Source organism: Astatotilapia calliptera, chromosome 19 (genome assembly GCF_900246225.1).
Source record: "Astatotilapia calliptera chromosome 19, fAstCal1.2, whole genome shotgun sequence".
NCBI classification, from domain to species: domain Eukaryota; kingdom Metazoa; phylum Chordata; class Actinopteri; order Cichliformes; family Cichlidae; genus Astatotilapia; species Astatotilapia calliptera.
This window is the reverse complement of record NC_039320.1, coordinates 26,595,254-26,613,035: the sequence shown is the minus strand read 5'-3', so window position 1 is coordinate 26,613,035 and position 17,782 is coordinate 26,595,254. Positions and strand designations below refer to the sequence as shown.

Here is a 17,782-nt window from a genome sequence, read left to right as displayed (position 1 = left end):
CAGAGATGTACCAGTAGGAAGTACTGGTAGTGGAAATAAATCAGGATGGGTGCAAGAAACAGATTTCCTCATCTTTCTGAAGCACTTTGCAAACCACACCAAGGTAAGCCAGGATAAAAAGTAATGGAATTGCGATGCTGGTGAACAACTACATTTTTTCAGCTTCATTGTTATGTTCAAAATTGGTGCAAGAGTTGTAGGTTATAATGCCCACTGAGCCAATGAGGCCAAACTCAAGGAAGACCAACCAAAATTAAGGAAATATTCAGTTGCAGAAAATTCCATAATTTGTCTTTTTTGGGGGGTTGGAATATGTTCAAAGTTAGATTTCTGCATTCTGTCTCACACACACACACACACACACACACACACACACACACACACACACACACACACACACACACACACACACACACACACACACACACACACAGCTACATAAATGGCTCTAAGTGCATTCATGTGTTGAATAAACAAAGATTACATGTTAATGTTTTGTTAGTACCCTTATTTCATTGTGTTACATTTTACCCCAGGATATGTTACAACTAACCCAGACTATGGGGTTAATTGTAACATTTCACTCTTTGTGTTTGAGGCCATACCATGCAATGGGTAATTGTGCTGCAGAGAAAATAGCTGCACTATTTAATAGCCGAGACATGTAAATACTTTGCATTACATTTTGAATCCACTACCTTAAAAGAGCTCCAATTTACAGACAGAAATGTCAAAAATGTTACAACTATCCCCGGTCTCCCCTAGTTCAACTTAAGGTAAAGACAGTCATATACAGTTTTACGGAAGATGCAATTGTTGTTTTTGCAGCCATAAAACAGAAATATTAGTGGCATCCCTTTTTAGTGTTTTTGTAACATATCATTATAATATCAATCACAAATGACAAAAAAGTGTTAATCATTAATGAAGCAGTTAAAAGGACAAAAATCTTACAGTCATCACAATATCTGCGTTGTGAAAATAAGTGGATAATTATTTACAAAATACTACTTTGCTACTTAAGAGAGAAATTATCGGCCTTGTCACACCATTGCTGTTGTAGACATTGCTCAATTCTTTAGTTGCTTAAGCTGCTCTGCAAATACATCCAGCCCACACTAAGAGCCAGTCAGTGCAAACGTCAGCAGCTACTATGAATAACACTTTCAAAACTAAGGAGACTGTTCATGCGCCCTGAGGCGAATAAAATTGAATTGAACTGTTAACGGAGAACGATGCGTTCAGGATCTTCACTGCTGACATGTGAGTTTAGACAGGAAGGAATCGATGACCTAAGGGGCAAAAAGATGTACATAAAATGCAAAAACATAAACACACACATATATACACATATAACTAACAGTGTTAAATTCTGCATGTTTACCTTTGCCATGTCTCCTGCAGGTCCTGGAACAAACTTCAAAAAGGGTTCCTGCTGCCACAATTCCCATAACTGCTGATTAAAAACTTGAAAGTTTCTGCAACAAATGAATAAATCATACAACTCTGGCAAATTAATGTCAAAAGATTGTGCTTTTTTTTTTTTAATTAAAAATAAATATATTAAACTTACTCATCCAGCAGAGAGTTTGTTGAGCCACTGAAGCCACTATCTTTTAGGTCCTCCCACCAGTTTTTTAAAACTGAATTTACCCACTTTAGGCCAACAGTAAGATGCCTATAAAAGAAAATACAAAAAATAATTATCCTGCTGCTAAACACAATGTTATTGTACATGTGTAAAGTGTTTTATTCAGCAGGATTACTCACTCTTCATATGGACTGCTGAGGACTTTGCCAACTAAAGGAAAGAGGTCGACACAACAGCCGATGGTTATCTTTGAAGAATCCTCATCAATGCTGCAGGGAAAATATAAAAATTATTGTAGTAACACTATAATCTCAGTGTTACTAGGATATTTGCAAAACTCAGTGCTCACCATTTGCTTATGAGCGGGAGAAAGTCAACAAACACACCAGTATCTTGGATACTGTACAAAAAATATGATGTAATCAAACTTTGGAAATATTAGCAAACAAGCATTGGCGCATGTTTGAAAGCAGCCGCACGGCGCACACCTCAGAAAGTATGTCAGCAGCTCTCCAACATTTCTCTGCCACAACGTTAAAGCCACTTTGAGTCTTAGATTTCTTCCAAAAAGCACGTCAGTCAGCGTGTTGTGATCCCTCGTGAGCTGGAAAACATAGTCAGCTTTAAGTAGTTTCAGCTGCGTGTTTGCAAGAAAAGTAATTCATAAAACAATGCAAACGTCTTACTGACCTCAGTCAGTACACAGTAGTCAGCCTCTTCACAACCAGTTCTATCAGTTCCTTGGTTGTTATTGATATTATTGACATGAAATGGGAAATCCCAGGGGTCCATACTGAAAATATCCTGCTGTGTGCCCTGCAAGACTTTTGTTTCATTTTCCTTGTTTGGAGCATCACAAGTTCTCCCAGACCCAAGCTGCTTTCTTCGAGCCACAGTCAGATGATGAGTCTTCCTTTTACATGACACTACCCGCTTCACTCTGCCTGGGTTGTTCCCAGAGCGGCTAACCAGGTATCTGGATGGGGTAAAATTCCAAATATAGCTTTTAATCAAAAACAAATGGCTGTAAAAAAAATGCAAAACAGGCAGGAAATACCTCTTTTTGTTGCACTCTTCATTTGCAGCATCATCCGCCTGAATTTAAAAAGACAAAACATGGCGATGCACAAACACAGCTAGAGGCATAAAAAGCACCAGGAACCAGAAATAGATTTGTGCAACATAATGACCAACCCAGCTCACCTGTTTTGTGTTTCTCCCTTTAGGATAGCTCACTTTGTACTGTGCTGCATCATGATGCAAGCGATCCTCAACATTTTGGCTCTCTGCATCTTCAGTGTTGGGGTCCATTATATCTAAAAAGAAAGGATATATGAATGAGTTAACAAATTTATAAACACGACAAAATACATACCTCACTGAACCTTAGAGCCTTTGCCTGAAAATCATCTAAGATCAACTTAATGTATTATTTATATAATTTTTGCTCATTTCCTAACTTTTACCATTTTTGTAAGACAAGATAAAAACTTTTAAGGCGATTAAAAAAATGCATATCACAGGATTTTAGAGGTTAACAGTGTATGAATCTTGTGTTTCTGGCCATAAATGGCTACACATTGTGGACAGTGTAAACATTATCTTGTCCCCACAACATACGGGCTACACATGTCCAAATACACCGTTTACCGCTGCAAACAAAGTAAGATAGTAATAATACATTTTTCCCAGTAAATCAATCATTAATTATTCATCTAATATTCTGTTTATAACGCGACACGCTGAAAAACAACATCTCCCACAATCCACTCGGCCATTGTTATCGTTCTGCACATGACGTGGTCAGGAAGCGCTCTCCAGCCAAAACAGCTGGTTGAGTTTAGCTTAGCTGTAACTTTTTGAAGTTTTTATTTTTCTGAATATATGTAATTTATTCAGAACAGAAGTCGTTTGCGCTTTTGGAGACGATCATTCACTGCCTTTAGCTTAACTGTAAGTGTTGTACAGAGGCATGAATTTCTTTGTTTCCTATTGCACTTAATGGAAAGTATTAGCTTTGAATTATCGCTAACAAGTAATTAAGCCAGGTAGCTAACAGTCAGGTAGCTAACAGCTAACCAGACAAAAAGAAAGAAGCTTTTTAATTGTGTTCCAACCAGCGGTCGAGGAAATACATGTGAAAATAAATGCGTCACAGCATTTAAAGTGAAATAAATAAACAAACCTGTAAGCGTTCACAGTAAATATGATGTACTCACTTTGCTTCTCCAAACAGAGATATGACAGTTAAACACTTTGATTCTTTTTACGCAACTAGCCGGCGGTACCGCCCATCATTGGAGAATAAAGCAGCCTATTCATCATTCAGCTGTTGGACTGTGCACCCTCTATCGGCTATTGACACAGTGTTGGTGCACGTTTCACAACCAAAACACACAGCTAAGAGAATCGTCAATGATCAGCCTAACTGACAATTAATGTAACTGATAGATCAGATCAGCTGGTATAGTAGATTTTGACTCAATTAAAAAGCACGATTTTGTCTTCATGGGCTGTGACACTGATAGTGTCTTTGTTCTGGTAAGTCCAGCATAGCAGCTGCTTGCCTTTGCATTTAATTGATCTGAGGCAAGCCATAGCATGTGAGCTTACCTCTTCTGTCTTTCACTGCAGTACTGCACAATGAAAAGCAACATCACATGCTTTTATTGTCACATCATCTATTTCTAAACTTGTTGCTGACTCTGCTGTTTTGGTTCTGCAGTTTCATGGGCTGAATGGAGGTTAACTGATTTGGACATACTCAACAGAGACCAAAACACAGTATGTGACTTTGTTTATCCTAACTACTCAGCATGTGTAAACCTCCCCTGAGGTCATGTCATTTACTGGAAGGCTTTAAATATCGTCAATATTTCCAGATTTTTTTATACTAGTGCCTTTAGAGTCATGTGATTTTTGTTATGAGAAGTCGGAGATCATGTGATTCAAGTGTAAGTGTGTGTGTGTGTGTGTGTGTGTGTGTGTGTGTGTGTGTGTGTGTGTGGCTTCTTTAATCAGACGTTTGTTCCCTGAGGTCCAGCATTAAAATGTCGCCTGTTCACGCTGCCTGTGCTTTGCTATTTGCTGCACCCCTGCTGGTGCTCAGTGTTCCTCCTATTTGGACCCAGCCAGAACAGGTGCACCTCTCCTATGGAGGTAAGTGTTTGACCTTTTCCACCTGACACATGTGGGATACAGTTTTTCCCCTTGGTCAAAGGAGCTTGCAAAGAAAAGCGTCTGGACTTCTTTAAGTTGCTTGAAGACGTTTCACCTCTCATCCGAGAAGCTTCTTCAGTTCTAAGGTCAAATGGTGGGGACCCACACCCAGTTTCACACCTTGGCTCAGGCGATTAGAGGATCATCAGGGGGTCCTTTTGTCCCTCTTTGGGGGGAAACTCCCACTAGGTTTAAATCTGGGACTCTCCACCATTTGACCTTAGAAGAAGCTTCTCGGATGAAACGTCTTCAAGCAACTTAAAGAAGTCCAGACGCTTTTCTTTGCAAGCTCCTTTGACTACGATGACCTGGATGACTGAGAACCTTCACAGACATATTTTCCCCCTTTGAAATACACACAAGTATCCAGGTCACTTGCAGATTTACAGATGTTTTGTACAAATTGCTCAATATTCTGTTAACTGACTACATCTGACTTTTTTTCAGGCAGGTTCACAGAAATATTCCCTGACTGTATTTTTTGTCATGTAGGTTGAGGACACCGTTTAATTACCTAAACTTCCAAACCTGTATCTAATGCAGCATAAAAACCCTTTTGTTCTTTTCTTATGAAGGTGAAACATGTGGTACTCATTATTGAACTGATGTCTTTATGCAAGTACCTGGCCAACTCAAGTCTGCCTTTATAATGCTTCATCTTGCCAGCAGCAAGATCAAAAGTTCCACTCTTGTAAAGTCAGCTTTTTCACATCAGCATCTTTTGGCTTTAATAAATGCACCAGTAAGTGTATCCAATGTTCCTGTCAGACAAATCTGCATCACATTTCAAATAAATGGACTTTTCTTCTTCAGGAATGCCAGGCACTATGGTAGTGACCTGGACAACCTTCAATGAGACGGAGAGCAAGGTGGAGTATAGCCTTCTGGGGGCTCGGCTCTTTGAGATGAGCGCCATAGGACACGCGACTCTGTTTGTTGACTCGGGAACGGAAAAGAGGAAGATGTTCATTCACAGGGTCACACTCAGAGGCCTCAAACCGGCAGCTTCGTATGGTGGGTGGAGTTTTTATATAGCTGACATTAGGGTGGCTGTATCTGTAGGTCCTTTATTAATTAGATGGTTGGTGGTTTGATCCCTAGCTGCTCCAGTGAGTATGCCTAAAATACTGAAACCCACCTTGGTGTGTGAAGGTTAGATAGAAAGCACTTAGGTAGAAAAAATGCTTGTACGTATGGATGAATGAGGGATGTTATATAAAGCTTTACTTTAAGTACTCATGTAGAGTAGAAGAGCACTCTATACAAACGAATCTATTCTCCATTTAGCTTTTGGCTCTCACACCATCTCATGGATCACTTAACTGTGAAACTTTTTTCCTACATTTTTTTCCAGTCTACCACTGTGGCAGTGAAGAAGGCTGGAGCGACGTGTTCTTCTTCACTGCTCTTAATGACAGCACTACGTCCAGTCCCAGGTTTGCTTTTTATGGTGACCTCGGCAATGAGAACCCCCAGTCTCTGGCTCGACTGCAAAAGGAAACTCAGCTCGGAACGTACGATGTCATCTTACACATAGGTAACTTCTACCCTTCTAGATATTTTATCATTCATCATTGTAAAAGAGGCATTAAGTTATATAAACCGCAGCTTAAGGCATTAGTCATCCACAGCTTGTATTAACATAAATCAAATCAATTAAGCCAGCTGACATCCAACAGAGATATCTAATGAGGAGGCAATATATCATTGTGGTAATTACTGTAATTACCATAATAACACAGAGTCATCATTTGCACTTATTTGCTTTGAGCATTATGGGATGGATTCTGGTCACTAGCCTGCTATTCATCACTTCACTGATTAAACTGCAGAGTGTAGGTTTTTGTTGTGCCAAAGAACCTAGTTTTGATTCACTGGATCGCCAGCTTTTATAATCTCTCCATTTTTAATAATAGGAAATAATGTTTCTTACCTTTTTATTTCTCCTCAATGTAAACACTAAGTGAACTACCTCTCCCGCTGGTTCAAGAAGGCACAGCAGTACAATTTGCAACACAACTTGCTGAGGGGGTTAATAATATATTAGTTCTTAAATATAGACATCTGAGTGATCTTAATGCTGTGAAGTCATAATGTATGAATAATGGGTGAAGCAGTGCATTTAGTTATTTTGTACCAGTCAAATGTCATTCATAGATTTTGTGTTTGTGTAATATTGGTAATATTAAAAGTGGGGAAAAAAACCTTTACCTCACATTTTGCAATATTTTGCTAGATATTCTATTTGGTACAGTGACATCAAATATCAATATTTTGTTAAATAATTCACGAACAAGAACGCTCATGTCATGCACCACCAACCTGAGAAAATGTTACATTAAACTGGTTCAATCAAAAAACCATCCTCCTAATTCAGAGCAAGCTAATGGCTCAGAAACAAAAACACAAGTATCAATTTTTGTGAAAAAAAATCACGAAAGAAAAAAGGAAAATGCATGAAAATCATCAAATAATAATCAACCAATCCTTGAAATCTAGTTCCTCCAATAAAAAACAGTAAAGTGTAAACTTTACTGTTTTAAACATATTGGCCTTTAAGTTGACATTTCTTGTTCTTGAGTTAAAAAGAGTCAGGATTTCTAAGGATCATCTGAAGTTTAAAGTGAAAGAGAGCAGCTGTTGACAAATGGCGCTTTATCACAAGCAGTTACACAAAGTTAGAGATCAGCAGATTTATGTACATCTCTGCTTCAAATACCAGTTTACATTTTTCAAGTGTGATGACTGATGGCTTAAAATGGTTTATTTATACTTTTACAATAATTCTGTCATCGCTGGACATGTTTGCTGTTGTTCAACATCTAAATCACCAAACTGTGGAAGCAGTTCTTGTAAAGACTGGTGCAGCGATCGTGTCTGTGCCGGGAATAAGAAAATAGAGAGAAACTGTTTAATTTAGTTTCCCATAATAACAGAAAGCAAGGAAAAGCAAGATGATGTAATCCCCCGTGAAACTATAAACTGTCATTTATACATTTTGGGGTTTTGATGATAGGCACAGTCAGACTAGTTGTCTCCCAGTTTCTAGCTGCGTTGTGGTTTTAGCTTCATTATGTTTAGCTTCTTTATATCTAACACTAGAAACGAAACAGCAAAATGCCAAAACTCCGTAAGAGTTCAGCTCTCTTGAAATAAATTCTGACAATATAAATCTAGTGAAGCTGATTAGATGGTACTGCTTGGGGAAACTTAATCTGCACATCTTGTTTTTACATTATGCTGGCAAAGAGTGAAATCATGTAAAAGATTCTAATCTATAGATTTTATGTGCTTGTTTTACAGGAGACTTTGCCTATGACATGCATGAGGTAATTTACCCTTCTATCTTTCCAGTCTTGTGAAATGTGATCAAACCTGCACCTAGTTTCAATTAAGGTCACTGACAGCAAAGTTCTTATACTCTTAAAATCACTCTGATATATCCCTGATTCCAATAAGACAGAAGAGATAAGCCACTTTACCTTTCTCTACTGCACACCACTGTTTGTCCTCAGGGCATGTGAGAGCTTTCAGCTGTGGTTGGGACATTAGCATTGCTGTGAAACGCCTTAAGCCCGCAGTGAAAGATGAGAGTACGGATTGTGTCGCCCAAGTATTTCATGAATAAAAGTGGTGCTACTCAAAACCACAGATCTTAAGTCCCAATAACATATTGGCTCATATGAAATCCTCACAGCTGTCACCTTTCATATTAGAGGACATAACCTTGTCTCGGATGCTAATATCATTTTCCCTTAAATAACTTTGCGCGTTATTAATGCTGTTTTTTAATAGGGAGAGAATGTAAAATGCAATCATCAGGCTGCTGCAAAAATTAATAACCATAATTCATCTGAGCTGTGTTCTCAGCTGGAATGTGCAGGCACCACCTGCGGCTTCGCTGATATTATAAATAGAAAAACAGAGAGAGAATTTAGCCTGAAAGGTCGTTAATGGCTGTGGCAGGTAAAAGCCATCAGAGGAGAAATGAACCGCGGTGTGCTTTTAAAGCACCGCAGACAGTATTGGGATATTTAAGACGAACTCTTCAAGTTCCATTGAGGTTTATTTGGTAGCCTGTGCTACGTTCCTGAAGCATTCTGGAAAATGGACTGAATGTGCAAAAATGAACACTGTCTTAACAGGAAGTTCTTTGACATCATGTTTAATGGCTCAATGACACTGTGTGATTCCAGGATAATGCCAGGATTGGAGACGAGTTCATGAGGCAGATCGAGTCCATAGCTGCCTACGTGCCCTACATGACCTGTCCCGGCAACCATGAAGCTACATAGTAGGTGAAATTCAACTGAATCTCTCTGCTGTCTCTCTCATTCATACGATGCATCCATAGGTGGAAGTCAGGCACACGTTCATTACAAAAACACGTTCTTTCTCACACGGCATCTGTTTGTCTGCTGTCTGCCTTCAGCTCTGTTTTTCTTTTTCTTTATATTTGCACCACATTCTGCTCACAGAGCCAGGAGTGTAATTAATGGGTTTTGGACAGAAAAACAGCAGTGCATGCTATATCTCAAGGCTAGCCCCATCAGCTGCACTTTTTCTTCTGCAAAATAGAGAGCACACTCGGTTAGTCCTGAAAAGTCTTTACTGTACCGTTTGAACAGATGGGAGCTATTTTTGTCTCCGAAGTCTGGAGCAGCATTAGGAGCCACCAAGTTCTAAACAAGTCAACACTGTCCAAAACTAACATTAGTCTGACTGGGAATCATCAGCTTAATATCTGTTTTTGAGTTTCCAGAGATGGCCTGCGGTGGTGGGAACTGTCAGTATTTTCACTCACGGTTACCAAATGTGCTCTTTGCATCTGAGTGTGGGAACTTATCTGGATGAAAACACAAGACAAAGCCTTAGTTAAATGGTAAAATCTTAAAGTAAACTATTTCATAATTTTTCAAACAAAACCCTGAAACATTGCTTCTTCTAGCTTCTTAGATGTCAGGTTTTACAGCTTTCCCTGATTTTATCTATAACACTTTAGTAAATCACATATAATAAAGGCTTTTGTGCTGTTTTGGAGATACCAAGCAGTCTGAAGGAGTCAGCTTGGGTTAAAGAAACTGTGCAGTAAATAGTCAGTGAATGTTTTAGAGCAAAAGAGCCATATGTAATAAAATAATCTGCAGATTAATTGATGATAAAAAAACCCCAGCTTACAGTGCGACTCTACATACAATCATGTATGCATAGATATTATTCAGTGGGTTGCCCCCCATTAGCTTCATAATTACAACTCGACAATTCTCCCTTATAAAATAAAAAAACACATTATTACAATATGTCACTTAACTGTTTCAGTACATTAAATTACACATTTATTAGTTATAGTTAAAGTCAGACTTCTATAGACATTCATATGGTTTTTATCATGAGGATCAGCAGCGAATGGATCCCTGAATTCCAACAACATCTGCTGGAGTTAGAAACTTTCAGTGGTGTCTGATCCTGCACCATAATATTTACTTGCCGCTTCTATACGGGGACCGTTCTCACTCTCTTGGCTTTGCCATGTGTAATAGGACTACTGTCTGCCTCTTTATTAAGGAGCTGCTAACAGTAGTCTCTTTTTCTTGGCGCTGCATCCCGACATAAGAACCTGATATCAAAAACCAGCTCGGTGCATTACATAACCAGAAATGCAGCTCTCCCCCCCGCCCCCTCTTCTTCTATACCTAAATATGTGTTTCGTTCTGTGGTGTCGTTCAGAATCCAAGTATACCCAGCAGCTGGGCCCTGCTTTTCTTCCTCACTTTCTGTTGTGCTCCGTCTCACTGTACTTCTCTGTTACTCTCGCTTTCCAACCTCAAAACCTAATGAGTTAAAGGCGATTAAAACGGAGCCGACCACAAAGGTTTTCAGTCAGCATTCCAGCTGCATGAGAACAGCCGGTCCACGGAAGATGCTAAGGCCCCAGTCAAGGCTGTCTTTGTTCACCAAGATGAGCACGTGGTTCAGCAGACCAACGGTCATCATCTGAAACAATGATATGCTCCATGAATATTACAACTGGATCCTTTAAGTTGTCATACTGCCTGGATTTAGCCCATCAGATGATGAAAGGAAAGAGTTGACGAGCAGGGAAAATCTTACTGGGCCAGTTGTTCTGAATTTGACATCCAGATTTCTATCTCAGTGTTAATTTAAAAAACCCACACATTTAGCTGGAAAGATGACAATCTGACTTAGAATGACTCACATTTTTTGCTGAACTCCTATACAGATCAATGACACAAATGAACGCTTGTCATGTCTGTGCTAAATTACATTTCCACTGCTGAACTACAGACTTGATAGCTTGTTTTTGATTTAGTTTCAGCCAGTGAATACATTTCCTGTATGTCTAAAAATCCAGTGATTCAAAACTAAACAAAACAGAACAAAAAACCTTTTTCTGTGTTCCCAGATCCTTAAAATGCCTGCTGATACCATTTTTAGCCACAAGATGGGAGTATGAACTTATATTAGGACTCTTCCTTATTCACCACAGTGATCACATTTGGCTGTGAAATTTCAATCACAACAGATTTGTTTGGGATAAAGAGCTCATCCTTATGCTTTTACGTTAGGGTGAATGACTTAAGTAAAGATTTTTTTGTATTATCTATACTAAAAGATGAAAAAATGTCCTTCATATAATAACTTTGAAATAAAGTTCGTACCTATAGCTATTTTTAACATTTTAAAGGTGCCATCTGTAGGATCAGCCTGCCATTGTGCACATGAAATGATGTTGAAACAAGCGGCTCACAAACTGACCTTTGCTGGGTTATCATGCTGACCATTTAAACCTGACCTCGGTGCCCACCCAAACTACAGGTGACATTACTTTAAGACTTATTCAGCATTAGTTAAGAGCTCTGTGATCCTCCTTTTGGGTCCTGAATCCTGGCCTTTAACCTCTGACCCTGCTGCTCTCAAGTTACCCCTAACTCAACATTACCCCTAGCCCTACATTAAACTTGTCAATTCAGGGATCTGCTACCCTACTCTGGCTGCTGCCGAGGAAATTGCCTCTTTTTCCCACCTCCCCTACGTAAGATAAGAAAATAATTGTTCCCATCACCTTGCTTAGTTAATGGCCTGTTGAGAAGACTGGCTCCTGCCTTCTAAATTAAAAACTGTGAAAAGAGTCTGACAGATTGGAGTCTGGGAGAGCTTCCCGTGAAATATTTTTTTTAATTTTTACTCTTTTGCGTTGTAAAATTTGGAGATGCTGGTTTGATAGTGTTTTAGCATCTCTCGAGTTTCCAATTAGTATGTGTCTGTTTCATGTAGTGCAATGAGCAGCGATGGACTGATCACTTTAAGTGTCCGGCTATATCTAGATCAATAAAAACCGCCATGACTCGGTGGTGAAACCACTGCAGGACTACCTCAAAACTGGATTCCTCTGATGACTGCTGGATGTAAAATTACAGTCTTCTTTTAAAACGATGTCATGGTTTTAAGAGAGGTATATTTAGAGACATGTTCTTGATTGACAGCTGTGGCACTCTCGGTCATGGTGGCTCCTACTCGCTTATCCCATGTCCGGCTCCACCCAAGCTCCCTCATGTTGACCAGAGTTTGATTATCTGGCTCCACTTGCTGACCATGATTTTAAGCCTCAGACTATTCCATCACTAAGCTATAGGTTGATGTCACAGAGGCTACTTTGCGTTTCTGCCCAGCCTTTAATTTAGAGAGGGATCCTCTGATAGCTTGCATGTAGCAGTGTTTATAGTTCCTTTAAATATCTATGACCTTCCAGGAGGTCTTAGAGGTTGATGGTTGTTTTCAACCGATGAGGTATAACTCCAAGTCTTCTGCCAGGTTTAGATGACAAATGAAAAAGCACATAAATCAAAAGAACTGCACCAAATGCAGGGGCTTTTTTTCCACGAACAGCTGGTTTATTGTATTTCAGAGAAAGCTTGGAATTATCTTAAATCTATTCTGAATGGATTGCAGTTTTTCCAGGCGCTGGTATAATCATCTCAAACTATGAGAAAGCAGCAGTTTGAGGTGCTAAGTGCTGCTTCTCATTTATTCAAGGAATGTAGAGTGCACGATCAGTCCATCTCATTGCGTTTCTCGCTATATTGTTTGTTCACAGCAACTTCTCCAACTACAGGAATCGCTTCAGCATGCCAGGCCAGACCGAGAGCCTGTGGTACAGGTAAGGGAGCTGCTTTAACAGCAATCAATTAATGCACCGAAGCAGGTGAACGAATACGAAAGCATGTCATTGCAAGCCCTGCACACACCACTCGTGATGAGTAATTCATTGTTTTCTAACAGCGGGCCCATGTGAAGTGTCATGTTAAGTGTGTCAAACGTCCTGCTGTATTTCAGTAAGCATTAATGAGTCAGCAGAGGAGTATAGAGCTCTCTTAGCATAGCTTACTTCTCCTATCTCACACACTGAGACTACACAAAGGAGCTATACATCTGACAGGTGTGACTCATCGCCCACCACAGGCCTCCTTCTGTCAGACAGTAAGATAATACAGTACATTGCTACACCACAGGCCAGCTGCCCACTCTCTGGGCAGGGCTGCTGGCTGAGAGCCTTCCACTCATGTGCACAGTTAGGAGGCAAAGAGAAACTCCATCCAGGCAACTGACTGCAACTGGAAACTGTTCATAACATTAAGCACACATGTACAGTGGCACTCTTCCATTAACCCTACAGCACGGACATGTAAGCACTCACAGTACAGTGCGGCCTTTTAAAGAGCAGTTTAGTCTATTTTATAACAACATGTGAGTGACGCAACGTCGTCTGGATCTCGGAGTATTTTTCACACTTTGCGGTTTAAAGTGAGACCTGCTCTTGCTTATCAGATGACTTTTAACACGCTTCCTCTCCTGGGTCAGTGCCGTGTATTATTTTAACAATGTCTCCGCAGCTGGAACCTGGGCTCAGCGCACATAATCTCCATTTCCACCGAGGTTTACTTCTATCTTGACTTTGGCCAGGACCTCCTCTTCAAGCAGTACGACTGGCTGGAGAAAGACCTGGAGGTTAATGACCACAACAATTCCATCTGTCCACTGTGGCTAAGTCCTTTCTTTTGTTCCCACACTTGCTTTGACCTCTTTTTTTCTCATTTTAAGACCAAGGTCATTTTATATCATTATAATATTCAGAATTCTCATTTCAGTGAAAGTAAGAGCATGTTGCTGAATTTGTTTCCCTGTTTTAACGTGGCACATGTGTGGCTCCACTTTTGTTTCATCTAGGAGGCCAACAAGCCCGAGAACAGAGCAGTGCGTCCTTGGATCATAACCATGGGGCACCGGCCCATGTACTGCTCTGATGATGACCAGGATGACTGTACTAAGTTTGAATCCTATGTATGTAAGAGTGTTGTCTGTTAATTTACTTACATTGCTACAGTGAGAAATGGTTTATATTATATAATAATTTTTCACAATTAATTGTGTAGGGCACTTATTAACCTTCCTGCCTTCTTGGGACCTTTTTGTGCCACTGCTATGTGTTAAATGGCTGCCATTTCCACTGTGTTCAGTGGAATATAACCAAACTTGCCACAGGATAGTTTTTACCTGTCAATGTTAATATTCCAGTGTGAATTCCTTAAATCAGCCTAAAATGGCTGAGCAGCAGAAATCCCCACACCCATCACCCTGGGGACCATTTTCTGCCCATTGACTTCCATTATAAACGCTATTTTTCAACCCCAAATTCTCATCATATGATTTTATTTTTTCTTCTTTTCTTGGATGTCAATGAAGACTCAGGGCCTTGAAGTTTTAATTTTTAAATTGCAAAAAAAATGCAAAAAAAATAATGGCAGGTCAAAATGTATGTTGGTGCCAATCTTTGGTCCATCTAAAGGCCTACTTATAATGACAATCACATATTACTTCAACTGGTTTTTTGTGGAAATATTTAGTTTCGTTTTTTGGTTTTTGGGGCTTATAACACAGGGCGCTCATGTAATAACACTGGGATTTGAAGGGTTAAAACAACGAAAATATAATTAAAACTTTACATGAATATTTCAGGGAGAAGTAGTTTTACAAGGTTGGCTAATTTAAAGTGGAATAAAATATGGATATATGGTCTTTTTATGGCGTGGCTGAGAACGGTCCCTAGGGTGATGGGTGTGAGTTTTTTAAAGGATGGCAGGAGGGTTAATGTAACTCCCAGGCTGATGTTTTTATTGTTGGACTAGAGTAGCTTTGGATGATTTACAATCCCCACAGATAATACAGTGTGTGAAAGAAGATGTTTTAACTCCTTCGCTCCCCCTTTGAAGATTTTTTCTGATTGGTTGTCCTTTGCAAATACAAGATTGAACAAAACAGAAGTTGGGCAAGCCCGACTTGTGTTCCTCATATGACAATATTAAACATTCAGATTAATCTGAAGGCTGAGCTTTGGTTCACATAAGCTGGGCTCATTATTTAAACCTTTGACTATGTCTAAAATTTTATAGAAAAATGATCGAAAACATGTACAGACAGGCTGAATGTCTAGCTTAGTAAAGGGTGATAGTGCCACCCATACCAGTGCCTTGTGGGGTATGAGTGTGGTGTTGTTTAGCTAAATTCCAGACTCTTTACTAGTACTATTCTGTATTACCATATCGGTAATTCACTCTATAGGTGTGATGTAATTTTACTACTGCAAACGTCATGTTGTCATTACCTTAAAATCCCGTGAGCCTTGGCTTTAAAGAAGCTGCTGTTAATTGGGAGCTGTGTTCCCGGTTATGTAAACAGCAGCATGTTTGTGTTGTTAAACATTTTATTTTTATCACATAATGTTATTTGCAGGATTTATTTTCACAGCCTTGCTTTACACTTAAATTGCCCCTGCTAGGAGACATGACAAGCATGTTGCAGACTGGCCAGTCCACAGAACCCATAAGCAGCACGGCGTGCTGGCATAATCACTGTAATTTGGAGCAAATAGTTTCCACCGGGGCTTGCTTCTCTCAACACTTGGCATTGTTGAGAGTGAGGCAGGCACAGGTAATGGATGCCTGCCAGATAGTGTTTCACCCAGCAGGTAGTGGTTTGGATGTTAATGTCAATTCATATTGTCATTATACCTCTCTCACCTATGTCTCAGGTCCGTCTGGGAAGGAATGACACAAAACCACCGGCTCCAGGTCTTGAGGATCTATTTTACCGTTATGGTATGCTACCTAGTCTGTGTGCTGCTAATGGGTGTTTAATATTGCAAATTTGCACACTTAGACTAATGTCCTAACAGCAGAGCAAACCAAACACCAGGCCTTCTGTCTGGCTGAAATGCTAACAGCCTGTTTTCAAAATGTTTTTCCTGTATTACGTTTCTCAGACTTTTCGCTCGGTTTTAATTATTTAATTTGTGATGAATCGCTGTCAGGTTTTGTTTCTCTGATCGTAAGGTTTTGTTGTTTGTTGAGAAATCTGCAAATTAAATAGGCACAGGTTCTGAGGAACTTTCAGTTGCACCACTGAGCTGTTTGTGTATGCTTCTCATCTATGAAAGGGTTTTTTTTTTCCCCCCACAGGAGTGGATGTGGAGTTGTGGGCACATGAGCACACGTATGAGAGGCTGTGGCCTGTGTATGGTGATAAGGTCAGCTGGTGCATTCTTACTTCACCCCATCCTTCATCCTTGCATTCCCCTGTTGTAAACTAGTGTTCCAAACTTATTGTGCTTTGCTCCTTGAAGGTATTCAATGGCAGCAGAGAACAGCCTTACGTGAACCCCAAAGCTCCAGTCCACATTATCACAGGCTCTGCTGTGAGTAGTTTCATGTCACTGTGTCACTGTTAACATTTTTGTGTGCAGGTCAGTGCGCAAAGTGACAGTGAAATCAACAGAAATGCCGTTATGTATGGTAAACAGCTCTGTCTGTGCAGCAGCTGGTCTGCTACATGAGTTTAGTACCATCTGTTGGTCTGGTTAACTCTTTTCTGATGTGGTGGTGAACAGTGCAGAGTACACTTTGTCATCCAACCACAGAGGGATTAGTCATTGGGATATTAAAATGCAGACAGACTCACACCGAGGCACAGCCGCAGTTGTAAATGTCAGAGTCTGAGGAAGGCATGTGGCTCCTATCTTAAAGGCTCTGTGTAATTCCTGGTTAATCTTCTGCAGGGCTGCAGAGAGAAGACTGACAAGTTCAATCCAAACCCCAAAGAGTGGAGTGCTTTCCGCAGCAGAGACTACGGCTACAGCCGTATGCAGGTGGTCAATGGAACCCACCTGTACTTGGAGCAGGTGTCTGATGACCAGGTGAGCACACGAGGAAGAATGTGTGAGTGCGATTCATTTTACGACCAAGGAATATTGCTCAGATGATGACAAAGACTTTTCTGTGTGTTCCAGAATGGGAAGGTGATTGACAGCATATGGGTGGTGAAAGAAAAACATGGCTTCTCTGCCCGGGTATGAAGACTGTCTTTCTTAAAGCAAATGCACTTTGAGCCCAAAACAAGTACTTTTTGCCTCCAAACCAATTATGCAGTGATCATAAAACTTATTCCTGCTCATTTGATTTCACTGAGCCTTGTGCAATTTTAAAAACACCTACCGTATTTTTTGGACTATAAGGCACACTTAAAATCCTTTAAATTTCTCAAAAATTGACAGTGCACCTCATAATCCGGTGCGCCTTATGTATGAATTCTGGTTGTGCTTACTGACTTTGAACCGATTTTATATGGTACACGGTGCTCAAAAATCTGTCAAAAAACGTTTTAGTACGATTTTGGTAAGCTACGAAGCCGCAACGCTTGATGGATTGTCGGAGCATTACGGCTACCATAGTCAGGAGCATTGTGGAGTAATCTGGGTCCAAAACTCCGTCTTCTTCAGGTCCCAAAGTCAAACGATCACTATGGCATTACTGAGAGTTGAAAACTGTCTAAATTCTTTCATCTTTAATAAAATGATCAGCGTTGCTGCTTTACCAGGTGTATCAATTAAGTTTAACATCC

At 40.0% G+C, this 17,782-nt stretch overlaps 2 protein-coding genes across 5 annotated transcripts; one reads left to right on the top strand and one right to left on the bottom strand.

Annotated features, from left to right (window-relative positions):
- Window positions 1-714: 714 nt before the first annotated feature.
- LOC113012410 (KATNB1-like protein 1) lies at window positions 715-4,214 on the bottom strand. 3 transcript variants are annotated; one of them, XM_026152600.1, is made up of 10 exons: window positions 4,205-4,214; window positions 2,795-2,907; window positions 2,649-2,686; window positions 2,282-2,567; window positions 2,080-2,195; window positions 1,941-1,991; window positions 1,771-1,860; window positions 1,574-1,678; window positions 1,385-1,478; window positions 715-1,292 (listed from the first exon to the last, which is right to left on the bottom strand). In XM_026152600.1, the coding sequence occupies exons 2-10, from the start codon at window positions 2,900-2,902 to the stop codon at window positions 1,251-1,253; spliced, it is 930 nt and encodes a 309-aa protein (XP_026008385.1). In that variant the 5' UTR covers window positions 2,903-2,907; window positions 4,205-4,214; the 3' UTR covers window positions 715-1,250. The 3 variants fall into 3 exon arrangements, with proteins under 3 accessions (XP_026008385.1, XP_026008383.1, XP_026008384.1); XM_026152598.1 differs by lacking the exon at window positions 4,205-4,214 and adding an exon at window positions 3,811-3,874; XM_026152599.1 differs by lacking the exon at window positions 4,205-4,214 and adding an exon at window positions 3,777-3,840.
- On the top strand, window positions 3,307-17,404 carry acp7 (acid phosphatase 7, tartrate resistant (putative)). 2 transcript variants are annotated; one of them, XM_026152595.1, is made up of 15 exons: window positions 3,307-3,544; window positions 4,317-4,375; window positions 4,613-4,750; window positions 5,624-5,824; window positions 6,165-6,347; window positions 8,114-8,139; window positions 9,007-9,104; window positions 12,927-12,989; window positions 13,723-13,837; window positions 14,057-14,170; window positions 15,918-15,984; window positions 16,345-16,412; window positions 16,509-16,580; window positions 16,941-17,078; window positions 17,172-17,404. In XM_026152595.1, the coding sequence occupies exons 3-15, from the start codon at window positions 4,642-4,644 to the stop codon at window positions 17,235-17,237; spliced, it is 1,320 nt and encodes a 439-aa protein (XP_026008380.1). In that variant the 5' UTR covers window positions 3,307-3,544; window positions 4,317-4,375; window positions 4,613-4,641; the 3' UTR covers window positions 17,238-17,404. The 2 variants fall into 2 exon arrangements, with proteins under 2 accessions (XP_026008380.1, XP_026008381.1); XM_026152596.1 differs by lacking the exon at window positions 3,307-3,544 and adding an exon at window positions 4,072-4,132.
- Window positions 17,405-17,782: the final 378 nt, after the last annotated feature.